General features: G+C 52.1%; 1 protein-coding gene across 1 annotated transcript in view; it reads left to right on the forward strand.

The window, feature by feature from the left end:
- LMNB2 (lamin B2) overlaps positions 1–26,083 on the forward strand; it is a 134,472-nt gene that overhangs the window by 102,412 nt on the left and 5,977 nt on the right. The window contains exon 11 of the mRNA XM_075352436.1: positions 3,476–3,580. Within this exon, the coding sequence (XP_075208551.1) occupies positions 3,476–3,580 (105 nt within the window). The remainder of the gene's footprint in view (positions 1–3,475; positions 3,581–26,083) is intronic.

A 26,083-nucleotide genomic window follows, 5' to 3' on the forward strand; every position in this document is an offset into this window, starting at 1 on the left:
TTGGTGTTCTCCGGTACCCAGTGCCATTCCAGCCCCCTTCTGAGTCATATGACAACAATTTAGACTCCAGCGGATGACACTGAGCTCTGTGTGACCCAGAAGTGACCTATATAAGCCTATGGAGCGTTGGAAAGTGTTCCATAGGCAAACATTGTAAAAGAGCCTGAGCTCGATTATCTGAATTGCCATCATGTGACCCAGAAGAGGAGCAAAACGGTGCTGAGATGCTGCAGAAGATGGCTATAGGTGAGTATATTGACCCCTTAACGACGAAGGACGTACCGCTACGTCCTAAATCATCAAGGGGTAATCGCCGGCTGCTGCAGTGAGCCTGCGGCAATCTCCGCACATGTCAGCTGTTTTGAACAGCTGACGTGCCTCGCAGGTGGATCTGTGATCCACCGGCGCCTGTTAACCCCTTAAATTGCACTGTCAAAATGTGACAGCGCGATTTAAATGCCCGCAGCGGGTAACGCGCACTTACTTGCCGATGGTTGTCATGGTAGCACAGGGTCATGTGATGACTTGTGTGCTATTATGACTCGTTTCCTGTAACAGCTGGCAGAGCAGCCGCTGTTACAAGAGATGAGCATTTCTACAGAGCTGAGCAGTGTACCTGTGATCAACAGAAATGAGTGATTAGACTGCTGATCCCTAGGGGGACTAGTAAAGTAAAAAAAAAAAATAATTTAAAAAAAAAAAGTTAATTCGCCCCATTGAAAATTAAAGGGTGAATAATAATAAAAAAACACGTTAGATTGGTATTGTGCGTTCAGAAATGCCCTATCAAAATATAAGTTTAATATATTATCTGATCAGTAAATTGCATAGCGGCATAAAAATTCCAAACGCTAAAATTTACGTTTTTTGGACTTCAAATTTTGCGCAAAATCCAATAACAGGTGATCGAAATGTAGCATTTGCACAAAAATGGTACCATTAAAAATGTCAGCTCGAGTCGTAAAAAATAAGCAGTCACTGAGCCATAGATACTGAAAAATGAGAACGCTACAGGTCGTGGAAAATTGCACACAATTTGGACACAATTCTCAATTTTTTTTAACCCCTTAGATAAAAGTAAACCTATACACGTTTGTCTACGAACTCGTACCGACCTGAGACATCACACTGACACGTTAATTTTACCATATAGTAAACGCAGTGAATAAAATATCCTAAAAACTATCATGCAATCGCACTTTTATTTGCAATTTTTCCACATTTGGAATTCTTTTGCTGTTTTCCAGTACACTATATAGTAAAACCATAGGGTTTCATTTAAAACTACAGCTCGTCCCATAAAAAAAACAAGCCCTCACTTGGCTATGTTGACTGAAAAATAAAAAAGTTACGTCTCTCGGAAGGGGAGCAACAAAAACACCGAAAAACTGAAAATCGCCCGAGGGGGAAGGGATTAATACATCTACACTACACTAAAGCCAGCTTTACACGTTACGATTAAGCATATGATATCGTATGCGATTTGCAATGCCCCCATCGAATGTGTGGCACGTTCAATTTGTTTACAAAATTTGTAAACAAACGATTAACCCCTGTCACATGTACTTACCTTCCATACGATCTCGATGTGGACGGCGAACGTCCACTTCCTGGAGTGGGAGGGACGTTCGGTGTCGCATCGACGTCACGCGGCAGCCGGCCAATAGAAGCGGAGGGGCGGAGGTGTGCGGGACGTAAACATCCCGCCCATCTCCTTCCTTCCGCATTGTGGGCCAGGAGCCGCAGGAGGCAGGTGAGATGTGTTCATCGTTCCCGGGGTGTCACACACTGCGATGTGTGCTGCCTCGTGAACATTGAACAACCTCACGTTCAATTTTTAGGAATTGAACGACGTGCGTGCGATGAACGTTTTAACGTTCAATCGCACGTAGCTGTCACACGCTACAATGTAACTAAGGGCTAAGCCACACGGCGAGAAAATCGGTGCGAGTGGAGTGCGATAAAACATCGCATTCCCCTCGGACCAATTCTAGCCTGTGTGTCAGCACACATGAGCGATTATTTTCTCAGCCCTAATCGGACTGAGAAAACAATCGCAGCATGCTGCGATTGTAAGCTGAGTCTCTTTCTCTCGCACCCATTCAAGTGAATGGGGCGAGAGAAAAATCGCACTGCACTCGCGGTACACTGGTGTACTGCTAGTGCAGTGCGAGAATGGCTATAGACGGCTACACAGGCGAGAGGGAGAGAAATCCCTCCCTCCCCTCCTGAGTGCCGGCCCGCCCACCGCAGCTGAGGTCTGCTCGCACGAACGGACCTCAGTTGCAAAGACACAGGCATGACACTCGGCTCTGCTGTACTGCCAGCATGAGCCGAGTGTCATGCAAGGGGATCGCAGTAGTGCCCGTGTGGCCCCAGCCTTACGATGCCGGATGTGCGTCACTTACGACGTGACCCCGCAGACACATCGTAAGATATATTGTAGTGTGTAAAGCACGCTTAACATTTACACAGGTGTAGGAGGGACAAAAATAAGTTAGCGCTTCTTTAAAGGGAATCTGTTACTCGGTTTTGGTTACCTTATTTGAGAGCAGCATAATCTAGGGACAGAGATCCTGATTCCGGTTATGTCACTTACTGGGCTGCTTAGTGTAGTTGTAAATAAAACCACTGTTTTATATGATGAGATGATCAGTAGATGACTAGTAAACCTGTTCCCCGGTAGTCCAACCACGACCCCACCACTGATTGGCAGCTTTCTGCCTATATACAGTGTACACAGCTGCCAATCAGTGGTATGAGAGGGGTTATACAGAGTTCAGCAGGGAACGGCTAGATTTGCAGCAGATAATGTTTTTCTTAGTCAAAACTGCATCACCTAGTTCAGTGATACATCGCTGAAATCAAGGTCTCCGCCCCTACGTTATGCTGCTCTCAGATGGGGTAGCAAAAATCTGGTGAAAGATTAATGTCAGCTAATCGGAGGTTGGCTCTGGTAGTGACAAAGCACTTTTTGTTCCTCAGCTCAGCACGAGACTTTTTAGCTCAATTCATAGGTTATTGCCTGAGTGACGTCAGCAGCCAGGCAAGGCAATCGCACTATGAGCCATCAATCAGTGTAAACAGGCTAGTGCTGGGCGGAGAAACCACATGGGAAAGTGCTCTGCTACGCCCATAGCACGAGTGGAAACGCTAATTCCATTTACCTAATATCGAGCGGTATGTCATTCAACATTGCAGAGTGACCTCACACTGGTAATCTCTGATCATTTCATGTACCCGTCTCTGTATCACTCTACATTAATTTGGTTGGCTGAACTCCGTTGCTGGACTGGTATCTCTTTTTGGCTTGTATATGAAGTATTAAAGTTTGATCCTTTCTTGCCCGTATGTGTAGGGATGGTTTAGATTGATTTTTTTTTTTTTGTGTTTTAAATAATCCTATTACTTTAATTAATGCTACACATTAATGTCAATGTTTTTTTTTATAATTATGTCCTCATTAATTCATAAGGAAGTAGCTGTTAGAACGGTAACAAAGACCGTGGTGTCCACTGTTGAAGAAGATGGAGAAGATGAAGAAGCTGATTTTGGGGAGGAAGATCTATTTCACCAGCAGGTACACTTAACACATCCATTTATTTACACATACTCTCGAGTAGGATTGGAAGGCTGCAGATGCTGCTCACCAGGCATATCTCCTCCATCTGAGCCAAAAAAAAATATTCCCAAAATAAAAATTTTATTACAAAATTAGAAAATAGTGCAAAAGACACATTAAAACTGTCACACCAACAATTCAGTGTATAACCAGGGATAATATCTGTGAATATAGGTCCTCAAAAGAGTCCATACAAAATATCACCAAGATTTCCTTCCATCTGCCCCTGGATCTGACACATTGCACTGGCTGTAACAGGGGTTATGAAGCCACAAATTGCGAGCACATTTGTTTGAACTGTAATGCAGAATGCAGATGCGTAACAAAAAGGTAGAAATGTACAAAAAGCTGGCATCTCGGGGAGATGAGACATTGCCGAACCTGAAAGGGTCATCAGATTCAGCGCCTCCTGTACAACCATCAGCCCTCAGTACAAGAACAAGTGAAAGCTGGACACTTAATATATACATGCTAACCCATAAAGGTGTTGTCCCACTAGTTCATTTTAATGAATAGACCTTGGAATAAGTTGCACAATTGGATGTGATTTAAAAAATAAAAATCAAAAACCGTTCAGGGATATGGTCTGATCATACCACATCTCCTGTGTTGGGGAGGACATAAGAGTATACAGGCATTATAGCACAGGATGGCAAATTATTCTTTCTTTGACATTACTTAAAAACAGGCAGGGAAAGATTTTACGTCACAAAAGGAATCCGCTGTGATTCCATGCTGCACTGTCTGTCAGCTTTCTTCTGCTTCCTCCCCGGCCCAGGAGATGTGATATGATCAGACAGTGTCCCTGTACAGTCAGACCTGGCCATTACACAATACATAGCAGGGGCATATATATATGATTCTCAGCATTTTTTTTAATTTTTTTTTAAACATCCAATTGTGGAAATTATTATTCCAAGATCTATTGATTAAAATTAACTTTCTTCAGCGCTCTATTGGGAGACCCAGACGATTGGGGTATAGCTACTGCCCTCTGGAGGCCACACAAAGCACTACATTAAAAGTGCAAGGCCCCTCCCCCTCTGGCTATACCCCCCCCCGTGGTATCACGGGTTCTCCAGTTTTAGCTTTGTGTGCGAAGGAGGTCAGACATTCCATGCATAGCTCCACAGATTTTAGTCAGCAGTAGCTGCTGACTGTTTCGGATGGAAGAAAAGAGGACACATATAGTGTCCCCAGCATGCTCCCTTCTCACCCCTGGATGGTGTTGTAAGGTTGAGGTACCTATTGCTGGTACAGGGCTGGAGCCTGACATGCTGTTTTCCTTCCACACCCCCTGGTAGGGCTCTGTGGAAGTGGGATCCTGCCGGCCTCTCAGCTCTGACGCCGGGCTCCATCCAAGGACCCATTAGAACCTGATGGAGACGGAGCAGGAGTACGATCAGGGACAGGCCCTGCATCATACAGGTACTCTGTGTCCCCGGCAGGCACAGACACACTCCGGGCTGGCTGGGTGTTGTAGTGCGCCGGGGACCGCAACGTGGAGTTGGTGTCCCTACAGATTACTGGGGGATTTTTTTTTGTGTATGGGAACGCAGCGCCGACCCCCTCTGGACCGGGCGGCGCTGCTGTGACTTGTGGTGCGCCGGGGATCCGCCGTCCGCGCTTTTACGGCGGCGGCGGTTATAAATTTAGTCCCCGGCTTTTTGGGCCTAGGACGCCGGCAGCTCCGATTCGTTCCCGCCCCCACCCTGTCATTCAGGGTAGGGGAGAGACGCTGTTCGCTAGCAGCGACGAGGGCTGGAGCCTGATTTACATGCTCCAGCCCTCACACTAGGCACAGAGGGAAGCAGGCTTCCCGCTCTTAGCCAGGAACGCCCAGGGCCCGCCCCCCTTCTCTCTCAGACGCCGGCAGCCATTACATGCAGTCTGGCTGGAGGAAGGACGCAAGGCTCTGGGAGACCTGGACTAGGGGCTATCTGGCGACCACACACCCGCTTTTTAAGCGGGCGGTAAGCGGCTTTTCTGTGCTGGTCCCTCTAGTGCCTCACTGTGTATCAGTGTACTGTGTACAGATATATAGATATTGTATTTCTTGCACTGTGAGGTCGCTTCTGGCTGCATATCCCAGATCGCTCTGTGGAAGCAGCAACATGTCATCCTCAAAACGCAAGGCGGCCAAGGCAAAAAGGGCTGTGTATACTGCGTGTGCTGCATGTGGGGCTAATCTACCAGCAGGCTCCGATGACCCCCATTGTGTGCAATGCTCCGACCCGGTGCTGCTTCGCCAGCCGGAGTCAGGAGAGGTAGCGACCCAGGCTGAGACGCTTGTAAGTTCTGCCCCGGTGACAGGGACAGACTTTGCAGTTTTTGCAGATAATATGTCTGTGTCTATGGCAAAAATCCTTGAAACCTTGCAATCTATGCATGGGGCTCAGTCTCTGGGCACGGCGAGGCCTCTGTCCTCAGGTCCCCCTTACTTGGAATGTATCCAGCCCACAGGGGGGTCCCCGGCTTCACAGGCCGAGGATTATGACTCAGATGATGGCCCCAGCCACCCTAAGCGAGCTCGCTGGGAAAGACCCTCGACGTCTTCACACTGCTCAGGGTCTCAGCGCAATCAGTCTCCCTGTGATGTGTCTGATGAGAGTGATCAGGAATCCACTCCTGGAACCCCTCTCAACCTGGATACCCCGGATGGGGATGCCATGGTAAACGACCTTATCTCAGCCATCAATAGGCTGTTGGATATTTCTCCCCCAGCCCCTTCAGCAGAAGAGGCGGCGGCGGAGCAGGAGAAGTTTCGTTTCCTTTATCCCAAGCGTAAATTGAGTGCTTTGTTAGATCACTCTGACTTCAGAGAATCAATCCAGAAGCACGACGCTCACCCAGAAAGGCGTTTCTCTAAACGATCTAAAGATACGCGTTTCCCTTTCCCCCCTGAGGTGGTCAAGCGCTGGACACAGTGTCCAAAGGTAGACCCCCCGATTTCCAAACTTGCAGCTAGATCCATAGTTGCAGTGGAGGATGGCGCTTCACTTAAAGATGCCAATGACAGACAGATGGACCTTTGGTTAAAATCTGTCTATGAAGCTATCGGCGCGTCGTTTGCTCCGGCATTCGCAGCCGTATGGGCACTCCAGGCTATTTCAGCTGGCTTAGCAAAAGTGGATGCTATCATGCATCCAGCAGTGCCGCAAGTGGCGCACCTTACCACGCAGATGTCGGCGTTTGCGTCTTACGCTATCAATGCGGTCCTAGAATCTACCAGTCGCACCTCAATGGCGTCCGCCAATTCGGTAGTTTTGCGCAGAGCCTTGTGGTTAAAGGACTGGAAAGCAGATGCTGGTTCCAAAAAATGTTTAACCAGTTTGCCTTTGTCTAGAGAGAGACTGTTTGGCGAGCCATTGGCTGACATCATTAAGCAGTCCAAGGGTAAAGACTCCTCTTTACCACAACCCAGAACATCCAAACCTCAGCAGAAAAAGTGGCAGCAGAGGTTTCAGTCCTTTCGAGGTTCGGGCAAGACACCATTTACCTCGTCCAAAGGGACTCAGAGGACGCAAAGAAACTCAGATTCGTGGCGGACTCACACACGCCCCAAGAAAGCAAATGGAGGTACCGCTTCCAAAGCGGCTACCTCATGACTTCCAGCCCCCCCCCTCCGCATCGCCGGTCGGGGGCAGGCTCTCCCGCTTTTCCGGCATTTGGATGTCACAGGTCAAAGACCGGTGGGTGACGGACATTTTGTCTCGCGGGTACAGAATCGAGTTCAATTCTCGTCCTCCAGCTCGGTTCTTCAGAACCTCCCCACATCCAGACCGAGCAGATGCTCTGCTGCAGGCGGTGGATTCCCTAAAAGCGGAAGGAGTGGTGATCCCAGTCCCTCCTCAGGAACAAGGGCAAGGGTTTTACTCCAATCTCTTTGTGGTTCCAAAAAAGGACGGCTCGTTCCGTCCTGTTCTGGACCTAAAACGGCTCAACAAACATGTGCACGCCAGGAGGTTCCGGATGGAAACCCTCCGCTCTGTCATTGCCTCAATGTCCAGAGGAGACTTCCTTGCCTCAATAGACATCAAAGATGCTTATCTCCACGTGCCAATTGCTACAGAACATCAACGTTTTCTACGTTTTGTGATAGGAGACGACCATTTTCAGTTCGTAGCTCTTCCATTTGGTCTGGCGACAGCCCCACGGGTCTTCACCAAGGTCATGGCGGCGGTGGTAGCAGTCTTGCACTCTCAGGGACACTCGGTGATCCCTTACCTAGACGACTTATTGGTCAAAGCTCCCTCTCAGGAGGCATGTCAGCACAGCCTGAATGCTACGCTGGAGACTCTACAGTCTTTCGGATGGATCATCAACTTTCCAAAGTCGATCCTATCACCGACTCAGTCACTAACGTATCTTGGCATGGAGTTTCATACTCTAGCAGCGATAGTGAAGCTGCCGCTGAACAAGCAGCGGTCACTACAGACAGGGGTGCAATCTCTCCTGCAGGGCCAGTTGCATCCCTTGCGGCGTCTCATGCATTTCCTAGGGAAGATGGTGGCAGCCATGGAAGCAGTTCCCTTTGCGCAGTTTCATCTGCGCCCACTTCAATGGGACATTCTCCGCCAATGGGACGGGAAGTCAACGTCCCTGGACAGGAAAGTCTCGCTTTCCCAGACGGCCAAGGACTCTCTACAATGGTGGCTCCTTCCCACCTCATTATCTCAGGGAAGATCCTTCCTGCCCCCATCCTGGGCAGTAGTTACGACAGATGCGAGTCTGTCGGGGTGGGGAGCAGTGTTTCTCCACCACAGGGCTCAGGGGACGTGGACTCCGCAGGAGTCCACCCTTCAGATCAATGTTCTGGAAATCAGAGCAGTGTATCTTGCCCTACTAGCCTTCCAGCAGTGGCTGGAAGGAAAGCAGATCCGAATCCAATCGGACAACTCCACAGCGGTGGCATACATCAACCACCAAGGAGGGACGCGCAGTCGGCAAGCCTTCCAAGAAGTCCGGCGCATTCTAATGTGGGTGGAGGACAGAGCATCCACCATATCCGCGGTTCACATCCCAGGCGTAGAAAACTGGGAAGCAGACTTCCTCAGTCGCCAGGGCATGGACGCAGGGGAATGGTCCCTTCACCCGGACGTGTTTCAGGAAATCTGTCGCCGCTGGGGAGTGCCGGACGTCGACCTAATGGCATCCCGGCACAACAACAAGGTCCCGGCATTCATGGCGAGGTCGCGCGATCAAAGAGCTCTGGCGGCAGACGCCTTGGTTCAAGATTGGTCGCAGTTTCAGCTCCCTTACGTGTTTCCGCCTCTGGCGCTCTTGCCCAGAGTGCTACGCAAGATCAGATCCGAGTGCAGCCGCATCATACTCGTCGCTCCAAACTGGCCGAGGAGGTCGTGGTATCCGGATCTGTGGCATCTCACGATCGGTCGACCGTGGTCACTGCCAGACCGACCAGACTTACTGTCCCAAGGGCCGTTTTTCCATCAGAATTCTGCGGCCCTGAACCTGACTGTGTGGCCATTGAGTCCTGGATCCTAGCATCTGCAGGATTATCTCAAGGAGTGGTTGCCACAATGAGACAAGCTAGAAAGTCGAATTCTGCTAAGATCTACCACAGAACGTGGAAGATTTTCTTATCCTGGTGCTCGGCCCAGGGAGTGTCTCCCTGGCCATTTGCATTACCCAAGTTTCTTTCCTTCCTGCAATCGGGGTTAGAAAAGGGCTTGTCGCTCAGCTCCCTTAAAGGGCAAGTTTCGGCACTATCCGTGTTTTTTCAGAAGCGTCTAGCACGTCTTCCTAAGGTGCGCACGTTCCTGCAGGGGGTCTGTCATATTGTGCCCCCGTACAAGCGACCGTTAGATCCATGGGATCTGAACAGGGTACTAGTTGCTCTCCAGAAGCCGCCCTTCGAGCCTCTGAAGGAAGTTTCCTTTTCTCGGCTGTCGCAGAAAGTGGCGTTTCTTGTTGCGATCACATCGCTTCGGCGAGTGTCTGAGCTGGCAGCTCTGTCATCCAAGGCTCCCTTCCTGGTGTTCCACCAGGACAAGGTTGTGCTGCGCCCCATTCCGGAGTTTCTTCCTAAGGTCGTATCCTCTTTTCATCTTAATCAGGATATTTCCTTGCCTTCTTTTTGTCCTCATCCGGTTCACCGGTATGAAAAGGACTTACGTTTGCTAGATCTGGTGAGAGCACTCAGAATCTACATTTCCCGCACGGCGCCCATACGCCGTGCCGATGCACTTTTCGTCCTTGTCGCTGGTCCGCGCAAGGGGTTGCAGGCTTCTAAAGCCACCCTGGCTCGATGGATCAAAGAACCAATTCTAGAGGCCTACCGTTCTGCGGGGCTTCCGGTTCCTTCAGGGCTAAAAGCCCACTCAACCAGAGCCGTGGGTGCGTCCTGGGCATTACGTCACCAGGCTTCGGCTCAACAGGTGTGCCAGGCAGCTACCTGGTCCAGTCTGCACACTTTCACCAAGCATTATCAGGTGCATACCTATGCTTCGGCGGATGCCAGCTTAGGTAGAAGAGTCCTGCAGGCGGCAGTGACACCCCCATAGGGGAGGGCTGTTTTGCAGCTCTAACATGAGGTATTTATTTACCCACCCAGGGACAGCTTTTGGACGTCCCAATCGTCTGGGTCTCCCAATAGAGCGCTGAAGAAGAAGGGAATTTTGTTACTTACCGTAAATTCCTTTTCTTCTAGCTCTTATTGGGAGACCCAGCACCCGCCCTGTTGTCCTTCGGGATGTTTTTTTGTTGTTTGCGGGTACACATGTTGTTCATGTTGAACGGTTTTTCAGTTCTCCGATGTTATTCGGAGTTAATTTGTTTAAACCAGTTATTGGCTTCCTCCTTCTTGCTTTGGCACTAAAACTGGAGAACCCGTGATACCACGGGGGGGGGTATAGCCAGAGGGGGAGGGGCCTTGCACTTTTAATGTAGTGCTTTGTGTGGCCTCCAGAGGGCAGTAGCTATACCCCAATCGTCTGGGTCTCCCAATAAGAGCTAGAAGAAAAGGAATTTACGGTAAGTAACAAAATTCCCTTCTTCTTTGTCGCTCCATTGGGAGACCCAGACAATTGGGTGTATAGCTTCTGCCTCTGGAGGCCACACAAAGTATTACACTTTAAAAAGTGTAACCCCTCACCCTCTGCCTATACACCCTCCCGTGGACCACGGGCTCCTCAGTTTTATGCTTTGTGTGGAAGGAGGCACACATCCACTCATAGAAAAAAAAAAAGATTTCTCATACATAGTTATGACGGATGGAAGAAAAGAGGTCCCCTATGGGGTCCCCGGCATGCTCCCTTCTCACCCCACTATGTCGGCGGTGTTGTTAAGGTTGAGGTACCCATGGCGGGTACAAAGGCTGGAGCCACATGCCGTCTCCTTCACCATCCCTTATGCGGCTCTGGGAGAAGTGGGAGCCTCACCGGTCATTCACCTGCTGAGACCGTGCTCCATCCGCAGCCCCTGGTGGAACCTGCTGGACCGGAGCGTTTTCATCCCCAGGGACCGGGCCCTGCAACCTTGAAAGTACTCTGTGTCCCCATGTGGGGACGGTACGGGGAGAGAGGTCTCATTTCTCCCCAGTAGCGCCGTCCGTTGTTTGTTCATCGGACTTCCGCGCCGACCATGCCTGCTTGTCTGGCACGGCCTTAAATTTAGTCCCCGGCTTCATCGCGGCCTAGTCGCGAAAAATCCCGCCCCCGGGCCTGCCTGTCAGGGGTAAGGGTGGGATTACTGACAGAGGGCTGGAGCATCTTTGCATGTCTCCCCTCCCCTCTCATGGACCACTATGGGGCCTCCAGATTCCCGCCTTTTACCGGCGCCGCCCATGGCTCCACTCCCCCCTTGAGAGCTCCGGCGGCCATGTTTGGCATTCTGCCGGTGTATGCTGCAGCTGCACAGCTCTACAGCTCCGGGGGACCCACGACAGGGAATCTGGAGGACACCAGCGGTTGGTAAGCCACACCGGTCACCCGGTGCTGGTTCCCCTAGGGTGCCGTGATACATACACACGTATATATGTGTGTGTGTGCATATGTATGTATATATGTATATATTATATATATATTCGGAACGGCTGTAGAACCTTTTCCCATATACCCTCAGTGGTCGCTCTCCTAAGGGACACTTATTGCTTACAGCATGTCGTCCACAAGGAGCAAAGCCCCTAAGGCACAGGTTTTTTTCGCAGCCTGTACCTCTTGTGGGGCTATGTTGCCTGCAGGATACACCTACCCTCACTATGATCAATGCTCGACTCCTGCCACGCTTGCTCAGCCGGAGCCTAGGGCACTTGTGGGCCCCTCGGCTCATGTAGATCCCCCTGCTCCCCCTGAGCAGGCTGCAGGGACAGAGTCACCGTCATTGGCCTCTTTCGCTGAGAAACTCTGTCACTTTCTCAATCCATTGCACAGTCTATGGACAAATGGTCATCTAAGCTCCTTGAGGCATTGCAGTCCAGACCGGGCTCTTCACAGGCCCCGGCCCCTGTTAGTTTGTCTCCTCCAGGGCCTTCTCGGTCCGCGCCGCAGCGCGCTCCCAGGATAGCCCCTAGGTCCCAGGCGGAGGACTCCTGCCCGGATCGCAGTCCCAGACCGGCTAAGCGGCCTCGCTGGGACTCTTCCCCGGCCTCCTCACGCTGCTCTGGATCTCAGCTTGAGGACTCTCAGGATGACGAGGCGGACGAGGGAGCTCAGGGCTCTGACCCTGACTTCGTCCTCAACCTTGATACCCCTGAGGGGGGCGCCTTAGTAAATGATCTTATCTCGTCCATCAACCAGGTGTTGGATCTCTCTCCCCCGCCTCCACCTGTAGAGGAGTCTGCTTCTCAGCAGGAGAAACACCAATTTCGATTCCCCAAACGCACGCGCAATACTTTTTTGATCACTCTAACTTCAGGGACGCTGTCCAGAAGCCCAGAGCGGTCCCGGCGTTTTGCTAAAAGGCACTCTGACACACGTTATCCCTTTCCACCTGAAGTCGTTAAGGGCTGGGCACACTCACCCAAGGTGGATCCGCCAGTCTCTAGATTGGCTGCTAGGTCCGTTGTGTCTGTTGCCGATGGCTCATCCCTGAAGGATGCCACTGACAGACAGAGCTCTTGGTGAAGTCTATTTATGAGGCCACGGGCGCATCTTTTGCCCCGGCCTTTGCGGCCGTGTGGGCTCTCCAAGCAATCTCGGCATGTCTGTCTGAGATTAATGCTGTCACGCGGAATTCTGCTCCGCATGTTTCTTCCTTGACCTCTCAGGCATCAGCATTTTCGTCCTACGCCATGAACGCCGTCCTGGACTCCGCTAGTCGTACGGCCGTGGCATCCGCTAACTCCGTGGCTGTCCGCAGGGCCATGTGGCTGCGCGAATGGAAAGCAGACTCTGCTTCCAAAAGGTTCTTAACTGGTTTGCCTTTTTCTGGCGAACGTTTATTTGGCGAACGGCTGGATGAGATTATTAAGGAATCTTCGGGAAAGGACTCCTCCTTACCACAGTCCAAACCTAAGAGACCTCAGCAGAGAAAGATCCAATCGAGGTTTCGGTCCTTTCGTCCCTCCGCCAAGCCCCAAGCCTCTTAGTCCAACCGGCCGGAGAAAGGCCAGAGGAACTCCTATGCGTGGCGGTCCAAGTCACGCCCCCAAAAGGCCGCAGGAGGCACTGCCTCAAAGACGGCCTCCTCATGACTCTCGGCCTCACCTACCCACATCCTCGGTCGGTGGCAGGCTCTCCCGCTTTGGCGACGCCTGGTGGCCACACGTTCAAGACCTAGACAAAGAAAAATTGAATAACTGGGTCCATAATAACCATATAGCATATAGCATGGAGATTCCCCATTAGCAACAAAACCACCTACATAGAAGCTCCATAATCATTATCCATGTAATCCTATTTAAATTAAATCACAAACAATGTTTTCTTTATAGAAATCTTTAGAAAATTTATTTAGATGCTATTTGATAAAAAGTTTTTTTTCCAGGGACACAAAGAAAGTGCAACACATAGTGCAAAGGTGTGCTAAAACCATGTATACAACCAGTCAGGGGAGTGTGTCAGTACAGAACAGGCTGAGAAAGGTACATGGCATAGCCCACAGAAACAACATAACTGTAGTGTATCAGTATATCCGTCTCACATAATACAGTTTAACAGCAACGTGAAGTACATTAAATAACCATCAGATAGAATGTCATATCATAGGAACGCACTGTGAACTCATAAAAGATCCATGCATAGTATCAAAATCACCGTATATGCTGTCCTATAGGCATGAAACAGGACTCAAGTGATTATAATACCAGGCTGTCCTATGAGCATGAGCCATTGCTCAAATATGTGCAATGCAAGAGAGCAACCGTCCCTTCAGCAAGGGGGATGGTATAAATCCAAGGTATGTAAAGGTTCTATGACCCACCAGGAGCGTTCCCGTGTTTAAGCCTGACACACCACCCTGCACCTCAACGCGTTTCGCTTATCGCTTCATCGGTTCAAGACCGTTGGGTGAGAGACATTCTGTCTCATGGTTACAGGATAGAGTTCAGCTCTCGTCCTGCGGCTCGTTTCTTCAGAACCTCCCCACCCCCTGCACAGGCCGACGCACTTTTTCAGGCAGTGGACGCTCTGAAGATGGAAGGAGTTGTGATTCCCGTTCCCTTTCAGGAACGTGGTCGCGGATTTTACTCCAACTTGTTCGTGGTGCCAAAAAAGGACGGGTCATTCCGTCCCGTTCTGGACCTCAAGCTGCTCAACAGACATGTGAGAACCAGGCGGTTTCGGATGGAATCTCTCCGCTCAGTCATCGCTTCGATGTCACAAGGAGACTTCCTAGCATCGATCGACATCAAGGATGCTTATCTCCATGTGCCGATTGCACCCGAACATCAACGATTCCTGCGGTTCGCCATCGGGGACGAACACCTCCAGTTCGTCGCATTGCCCTTCGGCCTGGCGACAGCCCCACGGGTTTTCACCAAAGTCATGGCATCCGTCGTGGCGGTCCTGCACTCTCAGGGCCACTCGGTGATCCCCTACTTGGACGATCTCCTAGTCGGGGCCCCTTCTCGGGTGGCGTGTCAACGAAGTCTTACCGTCACTCTGGCGACTCTCCAGCAGTTCGGGTGGATCGTCAATTTCCCGAAATCCAAGTTGACGCCGACCCAATCACTGACTTACCTCGGGATGGAGTTTCATACCCAGCAAGCGTTAGTCAAGCTACCGTGCGACAAACAGCTTTCTCTGCAGGCGGGGGTGCAATCACTTCTTCGGAGTCAGTCGCACCCCTTACGGCGCCTCATGCTCTTCCTGGGGAAGATGGTTGCAGCTATGGAGGCAGTGCCGTTCGCGCAATTCCATCTACGGCCACTCCAATGGGACATTCTTCGCAAATGGGACAAGAGTGCGGCTTCCCTCGACAAGAACATCTCTTTCCCTTGCAACCAAAGCATCACTTCAGTGGTGGCTCCTACCCACATCTTTGTCTCGGGGAAATTCCTTCCTACCTCCAACCTGGGCCGTGGTCACCACGGACGCGAGCCTGTCAGGTTGGGGAGCGGTTTTTCTCCACCACAGGGCTCAAGGAACCTGGACTCCGATAGAATCGTCCTTTCAGATCAATATCCTGGAGATAAGGGCAGTATATCTAGCCCTATTGGCTTTCCATCGGTGGCTGGAGGGCAGGCAGATCCGAATCCAGTCGGACAACGCCACTGCCGTCGCCTACATCAACCACCAAGGCGGCACTCGCAGTCGTCAAGCCTTCCAGGAAGTCCGGCGGATTCTGCAGTGGGTGGAAGCCACAGGCTCCACCATCTCCGCAGTTAACATCCCCGGCGTAGAAAACTGGGAAGCAGATTTTCTCAGTCGTCAGGGCATGGACGTGGGGGAATGGTCTCTGCACCCAGACGTGTTTCGAGAGATCTGTCGCCGCTGGGGAACGCCGGACGTCGATCTCATGGCGTCACGACACAACAACAAGGTCCCGGCCTTCATGGCACGGTCTCAGGATCACAGAGCTCTGGCAGCGGACGCTTTAGTCCAGGATTGGTCGCAGTTTCGACTGCCTTATGTGTTTCCCCCTCTGGCGATGCTGCCCAGGGTACTACGCAAGATCAGGTCCGACTGCCGTCGCGCCATTGTCGTCGCTCCAGACTGGCCGAGGCGGTCGTGGTATCCGGATCTGTGGCATCTCACGGTGGGTCAACCATGGGCACTTCCAGACCGCCCAGACTTGCTGTCACAAGGCCCGTTTTTCCATCTGAATTCTGTGGCCCTCAACCTGACTGTGTGGCCATTGAGTCCTGGCTCCTAGCGTCTTCAGGGTTATCTCAGGATGTCATTGCCACCATGAGACAAGCCAGGAAGCCAACGTCCGCCAAGATCTATTACAGGTCTTGGCAAATCTTCCTATCCTGGTGCTCTGATAACGGTTTTCCTTCATGGCCGTTTGCCTTACCCACATTCCTTTCATTCCTACAATCTGGAATGGACAAGGGTTTGTCCCTCGGCTCTCTCAAGGGCCAAGTATCGGCGCTCTCCGTGTTTTTTCAAAAGCGTCTAGCCAGGCTTCCGCAGGTCCGCACGTTCCTGCAGGGGGTCTGTCACTTGGTCCCACCTTACAAACGTCCGTTGGAACCTTGGGATCTTAACAGGGTCCTGACGGCTCTTCAAAAGCTGCCTTTTGAGCCGCTGCGGGATGTCTCTCTCTCCCGTCTTTCGCAGAAGGTGGCCTTCCTGGTGGCAGTCACATCCCTTCGGAGAGTGTCTGAGCTTGCAGCGCTGTCATGCAAAGCTCCCTTCCTGGTTTTTCACCAGGACAAGGTGGTTCTGCGTCCTGTCCCGGAATTTCTGCCTAAGGTGGTATCCTCTTTTCATCTAAATCAGGATATCTCCTTGCCTTCCTTTTGCCCTAATCCAATTCACCAGTGTGAAAAGGATTTGCACTCTTTGGATCTAGTGAGAGCACTCCGGTTCTACGTGTCTCGCACGGCGCCCCTGCGCCGTTCAGATGCGCTCTTTGTCCTTGTCGCTGGCCAGCGTAAGGGCTCTCAGGCCTCCAGGTCAACCTTGGCTCGGTGGATCAAAGAATGGATTCTCGAGGCCTACCGTTCTTCTGGGCTTCCGCTCCCTTCAGGGCTGAAAGCCCATTCTACCAGAGCCGTAGGTGCATCCTGGGCATTGCGGCACCGGGTGACGCCTCAGCAGGTGTGTCAGGCAGCTACGTGGTCTAGTCTGCACACTTTCACGAAGCACTATCAAGTGCATACCTATGCTTCGGCAGACGCCAGTCTAGGTAGGCGAGTCCTTCAGGCGGCGGTTGCCCACCTGTAAGAGGGGGCCGTTTTCGGCTCTTTTTATTGAGGTATTGTTTTACCCACCCAGGGACTGCTCTTGGACGTCCCAATTGTCTGGGTCTCCCAATGGAGCGACAAAGAAAAAGGGAATTTTGTTTACTTACCGTAAATTCCTTTTCTTCTAGCTCCTATTTGGAGACCCAGCACCCACCCCTGTGCCCTTTAAGCTGGTTGTTCTTTTGTGTACACATGTTGTTGATGTTGAATTGTTCTTTTGGTTCATGGTCTTCAGTTCTCCGAACATCCTTCGGATTGAATTTACCCTAGACCAATTTATAAGTTTCCCCCTTCCTGCTTTTGCACCAAAACTGAGGAGCCCGTGGTCCACGGGAGGGTGTATAGGCAGAGGGGAGGGGTTACACTTTTTAAAGTGTAATACTTTGTGTGGCCTCCAGAGGCAGAAGCTATACACCCAATTGTCTGGGTCTCCCAATAGGAGCTAGAAGAAAAGGAATTTACGGTAAGTAAACAAAATTCCCTTTTTGTTCATGGGTAAACACCCTTTTAAATTCTTTTATTACTACTCCATGGAATTAAAGGGAACCGGTCAGGTCCCATATGTTTTGTAACCTACAAGCAGGGTGGTGTGTGGCCTAAAAACCCCTTCCTACCCATCCCTGTGTTACATAATATAATATTTGTTTAAAATGAATGTATAAAAAACGTTTTATAACTTACGTGTTCCCTATGTAAATGAGCAGAGTGACTAGTCCCCAGGGAGTTGATTTGCGCCGTCTAGTTTGCCCTCTTTCTGTGGTATCATGCCCCTATGAGCGTGATACCATGTATTTACATGAGCGACATCACTGTCAGCTCCTGGAAATCCTGCGGGTGCGCGCTTCTCATTCACACAGCCCTCTTAGCCGGGTGTTCGCTTGCTGGCTTTAGATGCACTCTGCGCTTGGTTGGAAGTGCAGGAGCCCTCAGATCTTGCGCAGTGCGCTTGCAAAACAGACAAGCAAACACCTGGATAAGAAGGCTGTATGAATGAGAAGCGCACTCGTGGGATCTCCAGGAGCTGACAGCGACGTCACTCATGTAAATCCATGGTCTCGCGTCCACAGGGGCATGATACCATGGAAAGAGGGCAAACTAGACGGGCGAAGCAACGCTCTGGGGACTAGTCACTGCTCGTTTACATAGGGAAAATGTAAGTTATAAAACATTTTTTAGACATTCATTTTACACAATATTACAACACAGGGATAGGTAGGAAGGGGATTTTAGGCCACACATCACACTGCTTCTAGGTTACAAGGCATATGGGACCTAACAGGGTCCCTTTTTAATGGGTTTAAGAATTCAATACCATAAATGCACCCTTTCTTTGTCGCTCCATTGGGAGACCCAGACAATTGGGTGTATAGCTTCTGCCTCCGGAGGCCACACAAAGTATTACACTTTAAAAGTGTAACCCCTCCCCTCTGCCTATACACCCTCCCGTGCATCACGGGCTCCTCAGTTTTATGCTTTGTGTGGAAGGAGGCACACATCCACTCATGCATTCTCAGATTAGTTATATCGGTTGGAAGAAAAGAGGACCCCCACGGGGTCCCCGGCATGTTCCCTTATCACCCCACTAAGTCGGCGGCACTGTTAAGGTTGAGGTACCCATTGCGGGTACAAAGGCCGCAGCCTCATGCCGTTTTTCCTACACCATCCCTTAGTGGCTCTGGGAGAAGTGGGATCCTGACCGGTCATCCATTCACTGGGACCGGGCTCCCTCCGCAGCCCCTGTGGGAATCTGCTGGACAGGAGTCTATTCATCCACAGGGATCGGGCCCTGCATCTATAAGGTACTCTGTGTCCCCATGGGGACTGTGCATGGAGCGCCTTATTCCCGGACGCTGCAGCAGCTGCTGATTTCTGAAGACCGGCGGACTTCTGCGCCGACCGCGCCTGCTTGTCGGCCGCGGTCTTAAATTTAGTCCCCGACTTCAGCGCGGCCTAGTAGCAAAAATCCCGCCCCCGGGCCTGCCTGTCAGGGGTAAGGGCGGGACGTCCGGCCTGACGTCGGCTGTGAGGGCCGGAGCATCCTGTATGTTTCCTCCCCCCTCACTGATCACTGTGGGGACCCCAGATTCCCGCACTTTTCTAGCACCGCCCACGGCTCCACTCCTCCCCTGAGAGCTCCGGCAGCTATGTTTTTGGCATTCTGCCGGTGGAGGATTATCAGAAGAGCTCTGCAGCTCTGGGAGACCTAAGGCAGGGAATCTGGAGGACACACACTCGCTTTTTAGCGGTCGGTAAGCCACACCGGTCACCCGGTGCTGGTCCCCCCCCCAGGGTGCCGGAATAGATACGTATTTATATACATATTTCTGTTCGGTCGGGCTGTATACCCCTTCCCATATACCCTCAGTGATCACTCTCCTAGGAGACAACAGCATGTCGTCCACAAGGAGCAAGGGTGCTAAGGCACAGGGTTTTTTTGCGACCTGTACCTCTTGTGCGGCTATGTTGCCTGCGGGTACCACCTACCCTCACTGTGAGCAATGCTCAACCCCTGTTTCGCCTGCTCAGCCGGAGCCTCGGTCACTAGTGGGCCCCTCGGCTCATGTAGACCCCCCTGCTCCCCCTGTCCAGGCGGCAGGGACAGAGTTTGCTGCGTTTGCTGAGGAAACTGAGTCACTTTCACAATCCATGGCTCAGTCTATGGACAAATAGTCTGCCAAGCTGCTAGAAGCTTTGCAGTCCAGACCGGTCCTTACACAGGCCCCGGCCCCCTTTAGCCCGTCGCCTCCAGGCCCCTCTCGGTCCGCGCCGCAGCGCGCTCCCAGGTTGGGCCCTAGGTCCCACGCGGAGGACTCCTGCCCGGATCTCAGTCCCAGACCGACTAAGCGGGCTCGCTGGGAATCTTCCCCGACTTCTTCACGCTGTTCGGGTTCCCAGCCCGAGGACTCTCTGGAGGATGAGGCGGAAGTCGCAGCTCAGGGCTCTGAACCTGACGTTGCTCTCAATCTTGATACACCTGAAGGGGACGCCTTAGTTAATCTTATCTCGTCAATTAACCAGGTGTTAGATCTGTCTCCCCCGCCTCCACCTGTAGAGGAGTCGGCTTCTCAGCAGGAGAAACACCAGTTTCGGTTCCCCAAACGTACATGGAGTGCTTTTTTTCGATCACTCTAACTTCAGAGATGCTGTCCAGAAGCCCAGAGCGGTTCCGGACAAGCGCTTTACTAAGCGCCTTACTGACACACGTTACCCCTTCCCCTCTGACGTAGTTAAGGGTTGGGCTCAGTGTTCCAAGGTGGATCCTCCAGTCTCTAGATTGGCGGCTAGATCTGTAGTATCGGTGGCAGATGGCTCATCGCTGAAGGATGCCACTGACAGGCAGATAGAGCTCCTGGTGAAATCCATCTTTGAAGCTACGGGCGCGTCTTTTGCCCCGGCCTTTGCAGCCGTGTGGGCACTACAAGCTATCTCAGCTTGTCTGGCTGAGATTAATGCAGTGACACGTAATTCTGCTCCGCAGGTTGCGTCGCTGACTTCCCAAGCGACAGCTTTTTCTTCCTACGCCATGAACGCAGTCCTAGACTCTGCTAGCCGTACAGCGGTGGCATCCGCTAATTCTGTGGCAGTCCGCAGGGCCATGTGGCTGCGCGAATGGAAGGCAGACTCGGCCTTCAAGAGGTTCTTAACCGGTTTGCCGTTTTCTGGCGACCGATTGTTTGGCGAACGATTGGATGAGATTATTAAGGAATCCAAGGGAAAGGACTCCTCTTTACCCCAGTCCAAACCTAAGAGACCTCAGCAACGGAAAATTCAATCGAGGTTTCGGTCCTTTCGTCCCTCCGCCAAGCCCCAGTCCTCTTCGTCCAACAGGCCGGAGAAAGGCCAGAGGAACTCCTATGCGTGGCGGTCTAAGTCACGCCCCCAAAAGGCCGCCGGAGGCACTGCCTCCAAGGCGGCCTCCTCATGACTCTCGGCATCCCCGAACCGCATCCTCGGTCGGTGGCAGGCTCTCCCGCTTTTGCGACGCCTGGTGGCCACATGTTCAAGACCGATGGGTGAGAGACATTCTGTCTCACGGTTACAGGATAGAGTTCAGCTCTCGTCCTCAGACTCGTTTCTTCAGAACCTCTCCGCCCCCCGCTCGGGCCGACGCACTTTTTCAGGCAGTGGCCACTCTGAAAACAGAGGGAGTTGTGATCCCGGTTCCCCCTCAGGAACATGGTCGCGGCTTTTACTCCAACTTGTTCGTGGTGCCAAAGAAGGACGGATCATTCCGCCCCGTTCTGGACCTCAAATTGCTCAACAGACATGTGAGCACCAGACTGTTTCGGATGGAATCTCTCCGCTCGGTCATCGCCTCGATGTCACAAGGAGACTTCCTAGCATCGATCGACATCAAGGATGCTTATCTCCATGTGCCGATCGCACCCGAACATCAACGCTTCTTGCGTTTCGCCATCGGGAACGAGCACCTTCAGTTCGTGGCATTGCCTTTCTGCCTGGCGACAGCCCCACGGGTGTTCACCAAAGTCATGGCATCCGTAGTGGCGGTCCTACACTCTCAGGGCCACTCGGTGATTCCCTACTTAGACGATCTCCTAGTCAGGGCAGTACCCGGATCTGTGGCATCTCGCGGTGGGTCAACCGTGGGCGCTTCCAGACCGCCCAGACTTGCTGTCACAAGGGCCGTTTTTCCATCTGAATTCTGTGGCCCTCAACCTGACTGTGTGGCCATTGAGTCCTGGCTCCTAGCGTCTTCAGGATTATCTCAGGATGTCATTGCCACTATGAGACAGGCCAGGAAACCAACGTCCGCCAAGCTCTATTACAGATCTTGGCAGATCTTCTTATCCTGGTGCTCTGATAATGGGTTTACTCCCTGGCCGTTTGCCTTACCCACTTTTCTTTCATTCCTTCAATCCGGAATGGACAAGGGTTTGTCACTCTGCTCTCTCAAGGGACAAGTATCTGCGCTCTCCGTATTTTTTCAAAAGCGCCTGGCCAGGCTTCCGCAGGTCCGCACGTTCCTGCAGGGAGTTTGCCACATAGTCCCACCATACAAGCGTCCGCTGGGACCTTAACAGGGTGCTAACGGCTCTTCAGAAACCACCTTTCGAACCGCTGCGGGAGGTCTCTTTATCACGTCTTTCGCAGAAGGTGGCATTTCTAGTGGCAGTTACATCACTCCGAAGAGTGTCGGAGCTTGCAGCGCTGTCATGCAAAGCCCCCTTCCTGGTTTTTCACCAGGATAAGGTGGTTCTGCGTCCTGTCCCGGAATTTCTCCCTATGGTGGTATCCCCTTTTCATCTTAATCAGGATATCTCCTTACCTTCATTTTGCCCTAATCCAATTCACAAATGTGAAAAGGATTTGCACACATTAGATCTAGTGAGGGCACTCCGGTTCTACATGTCTCGCACGGCACCCCTGCGCCGTTCAGATGCGCTCTTTGTCCTTGTCGCTGGCCAGCGTAAGGGTTCGCAGGCTTCCAAGTCAACCTTGGCACGGTGGATCAAGGAACCGATCCTTGAAGCCTACCGTTCTTCTGGGCTTCCGATTCCTTCAGGGCTGAAAGCCCATTCTACCAGAGCCGTGGGTGCGTCCTGGGCATTGCGGCACCAGGCTACGGCTCAGCAGGTGTGTCAGGCAGCTACCTGGTCTAGTCTGCACACTTTCACGAAACACTATCAGGTGCATACCTATGCTTCGGCAGACGCCAGTCTAGGTAGGCGAGTCCTTCAGGCGGCGGTTGCCCACCTGTAAGAAGGGGCCGTTTTCGGCTCTTTTTATCGAGGTATTCTTTTACCCACCCAGGGACTGCTTTTGGACGTCCCAATTGTCTGGGTCTCCCAATGGAGCGACAAAGGGAATTTTGTTTACTTACCGTAAATTCCTTTTCTTCTAGCTCCTATTGGGAGACCCAGCACCCGCCCCTGTTCCCTTCGGGCTGGTTGTTCTTTTGTGTACACATGTTGGATTGTTCTTTCTTTTTCGCTCCTAATTGGGAGACCCAGACAATTGGGTGTATAGCTACTGCCTCCGGAGGCCGCACAAAGTACTACACTTAAAAGTGTAAGGCCCCTCCCCTTCTGGCTATACACCCCCCCGTGGGAGCACGGGTCCCTCAGTTTTTTGCTTTGTGCGAAGGAGGTCAGACATCCACGCATAGCTCCACTGTTAAGTCAGTAGCAGCTGCTGACTATGTCGGATGGAAGAAAAGAGGGCCCATACTAGGGCCCCCAGCATGCTCCCTTCTCACCCCACTTTCTGTCGGCGGTGTTTGTTAAGGTTGAGGTACCCATTGTGGAGCCCACATGCTGATTCCTTCCCCATCCCCATTAGGGCTCTGGGTGAAGTGGGACTTTACCGGTTTCCAGGCACTGAGACCGTGCTCCATCCGCAGCCCCTGGAGAAGCCGCTGGATATGGAGCTGAGTATCGTCAGGGACATGGCCCTGCTCCGTCAAGGTACTCTGTGTCCCCGTGCATACGCGCGCACACCGCAGCATTGCTGGGTGTGTTAGTGCGCCGGGGACATCAGCGCTGCTGCGCTTGTGCCATTTCCTCACTACAGCTCGGCTGAGTGGGTAGACCAGGGCGAACGGTTGCGCCGGCCGCTGGGGTCAGTCGCACTGCGACACGGCTGGGACTTGTGGTGCGCCGGGGACTTCCGCGCTGGCCATGCATATATCACGGCCGCGCTTATTACTACAGTCCCCGGCTTTTGCGGCCTAGTTCGTTTCGTTCCCGCCTCCGCACCTGCCAGTCAGGAGGAGGGCGGGACGCTGTACAGACCATCAGCGCTGAGGGCTGGAGTCTTTTTTACATACTCCAGCCCTCACACTAGGCACAGGGGGACGCAGTTTCCCGCACGTTTGTCTGTGGCACGCCCACAGTCCGCCCCTCTTCACAGGACGCCGGCAGCCATTCCTGCCGGCACGCTGAGCTGCAGAGGGGAGACGGGGAGACCCAGACACGGGATTCTACGGCCTCATACCCGCTGTTCAGCGGGCGGTAAGCAGCCCTCAAGGGCTCACCCCCACTTGTGCCGTTTGTGTACCTGGTATTTTGTGTTTGCAAATACTGACACTGTACGGTCGCTGGTGTTCTCGGCTATATACCCTCCTAGATTACAAGGAGGCAACAGCATGTCGTCCGCAAAACGCAAGGGTGCCAAGGCACAGACGTTATATGCTGCCTGTACCGCATGTGGGGCTGCTCTACTGGCATGTTCCACTGACCCCCATTGTGTGCAGTGCTCGGCCCCTGTGACACTTGCACAGCCGGGGCTTCTGCTAGACGTGACCCAGGGTGTACCACCTGTGAATGCTGTCCAGGTGACAGGAACGGAGTTTGCAGCTTTTGCTGACAGATTGTCTATGACTATGTCTAAAATTCTTGAAACATTGCAGTCTAGACCAGTAACTCAGACCACGGACACTGTTGAATCATTGCTCCCTGGTCCCCCTCAGCTGGAACACTTCCGTGCTCCGGGGGTGTCACACGCACCCCAGGGTGACGACTCTGACTCGGACGACAGTCCCAGACAACCTAAACGGGCTCGCTATGAGGGGCCCTCAACTTCATCTCACTGGTCAGGATCCCAGCGCGATGAATCTATGGGTGATGAGGCGGATGTAACTGACCAGGATTCTGATCCTGGGACCGCTCTCAATCTGGATACACCGGATGGTGACGCCATAGTGAATAATCTTATAGCGTCCATCAATAAGATGTTAGATATTTCTCCGCCAGCTCCTCCTGCGGAGGAGTCAGCTTCACAGCATGAGAAATTCCATTTCAGATATCCCAAGCGTAAATTAAGCTCTTTTCTGGACCACGCTGACTTTAGAGACGCAATCCAGAAACCCCACGCTTATCCTGATAAGCGGTTTTCCAAACGGCTTAAAGATACACGCTATCCTTTCCCCCCTGACGTGGTCAAGGGCTGGACCCAGTGTCCCAAGGTGGATCCTCCAATCTCCAGGCTTGCAGCTAGATCCTTAGTTGCAGTAGAAGATGGAGCGGCACTTAAAGATGCCACTGATAGACAGATGGAGATCTGGTTGAAATCCATCTATGAAGCTATTGGAGCATCGTTGGCGCCAGCATTCGCAGCCGTATGGGCACTCCAAGCTATTTCAGCTGGGCTTACGCAAGTCGACTCAGTCACACGTACATCTGCTCCGCAGGTGGCACCATTGACCTCTCAAATGTCTGCATTCGCGTCTTACGCGATTAATGCTGTCCTAGACTCTACGAGCCGTACGGCGGTGGCGTCAGCCAACTCCGTGGTTTTACGCAGAGCCCTATGGTTGAGAGAATGGAAGGCAGATTCTGCTTCCAAGAAGTGCTTAACCAGTTTGCCTTTTTCTCGTGACCGATTGTTTGGTGAGCGTTTGGATGAAATCATTAAACACTCCAAGGGTAAGGATTCATCCTTACCTCAACACAGACAAAACAAACCCCAACAAAGGAGGGGTCAGTCTGGTTTTCGGTCCTTTCGAGGCTCAGGCAGGTCCCAATTCTCCTCGTCCAAGAGGACTCAAAAGGATCAGAGAGGCTCAGATTCTTGGCGGACTCAATCACGCCCAAAAAAGACAGCAGGAAGAACCGTTACCAAGACGGCTTCCTCATGACTCTGTCTCCTCTTTCCGCATCCTCGGTCGGTGGCAGGCTCTCCCGCTTTGGCGACATTTGGCTATCACAGGTCAAAGACCGTTGGGTGAGGGACATTCTGTCTCACGGGTACAGGATAGAGTTCAGCTCTCGTCCTCCAACTCGTTTCGTCAGAACGTCTCCACCGCCCGACCGGGCCGATGCTCTGCTGCAGGCGGTGGCCGCTCTAAAGGCGGAAGGAGTGGTGACTTCCGTTCCTCTTCAGGAACAAGGTCACGGTTTTTACTCCAATTTGTTTGTGGTGCCAAAGAAGGACGGGTCGTTTCGTCCCGTCCTGGATCTAAAGTTGCTCAACAAACACGTAAAAACCAGGAGATTCCGGATGGAATCTCTCCGCTCCGTCATCGCCTCAATGTCTCAAGGAGATTTCCTAGCATCAATAGACATCAAAGATGCTTATCTCCACGTACCGATTGCGCCAGAGCATCAGCGTTTTCTACGCTTCGTTATAGGAAGCGAACACCTGCAGTTCGTAGCGCTTCCTTTCGGGCTGGCAACAGCCCCTCGGGTCTT

Source organism: Anomaloglossus baeobatrachus, chromosome 1, assembly GCF_048569485.1.
Source record: "Anomaloglossus baeobatrachus isolate aAnoBae1 chromosome 1, aAnoBae1.hap1, whole genome shotgun sequence".
In the NCBI taxonomy this organism is placed as follows: domain Eukaryota; kingdom Metazoa; phylum Chordata; class Amphibia; order Anura; family Aromobatidae; genus Anomaloglossus; species Anomaloglossus baeobatrachus.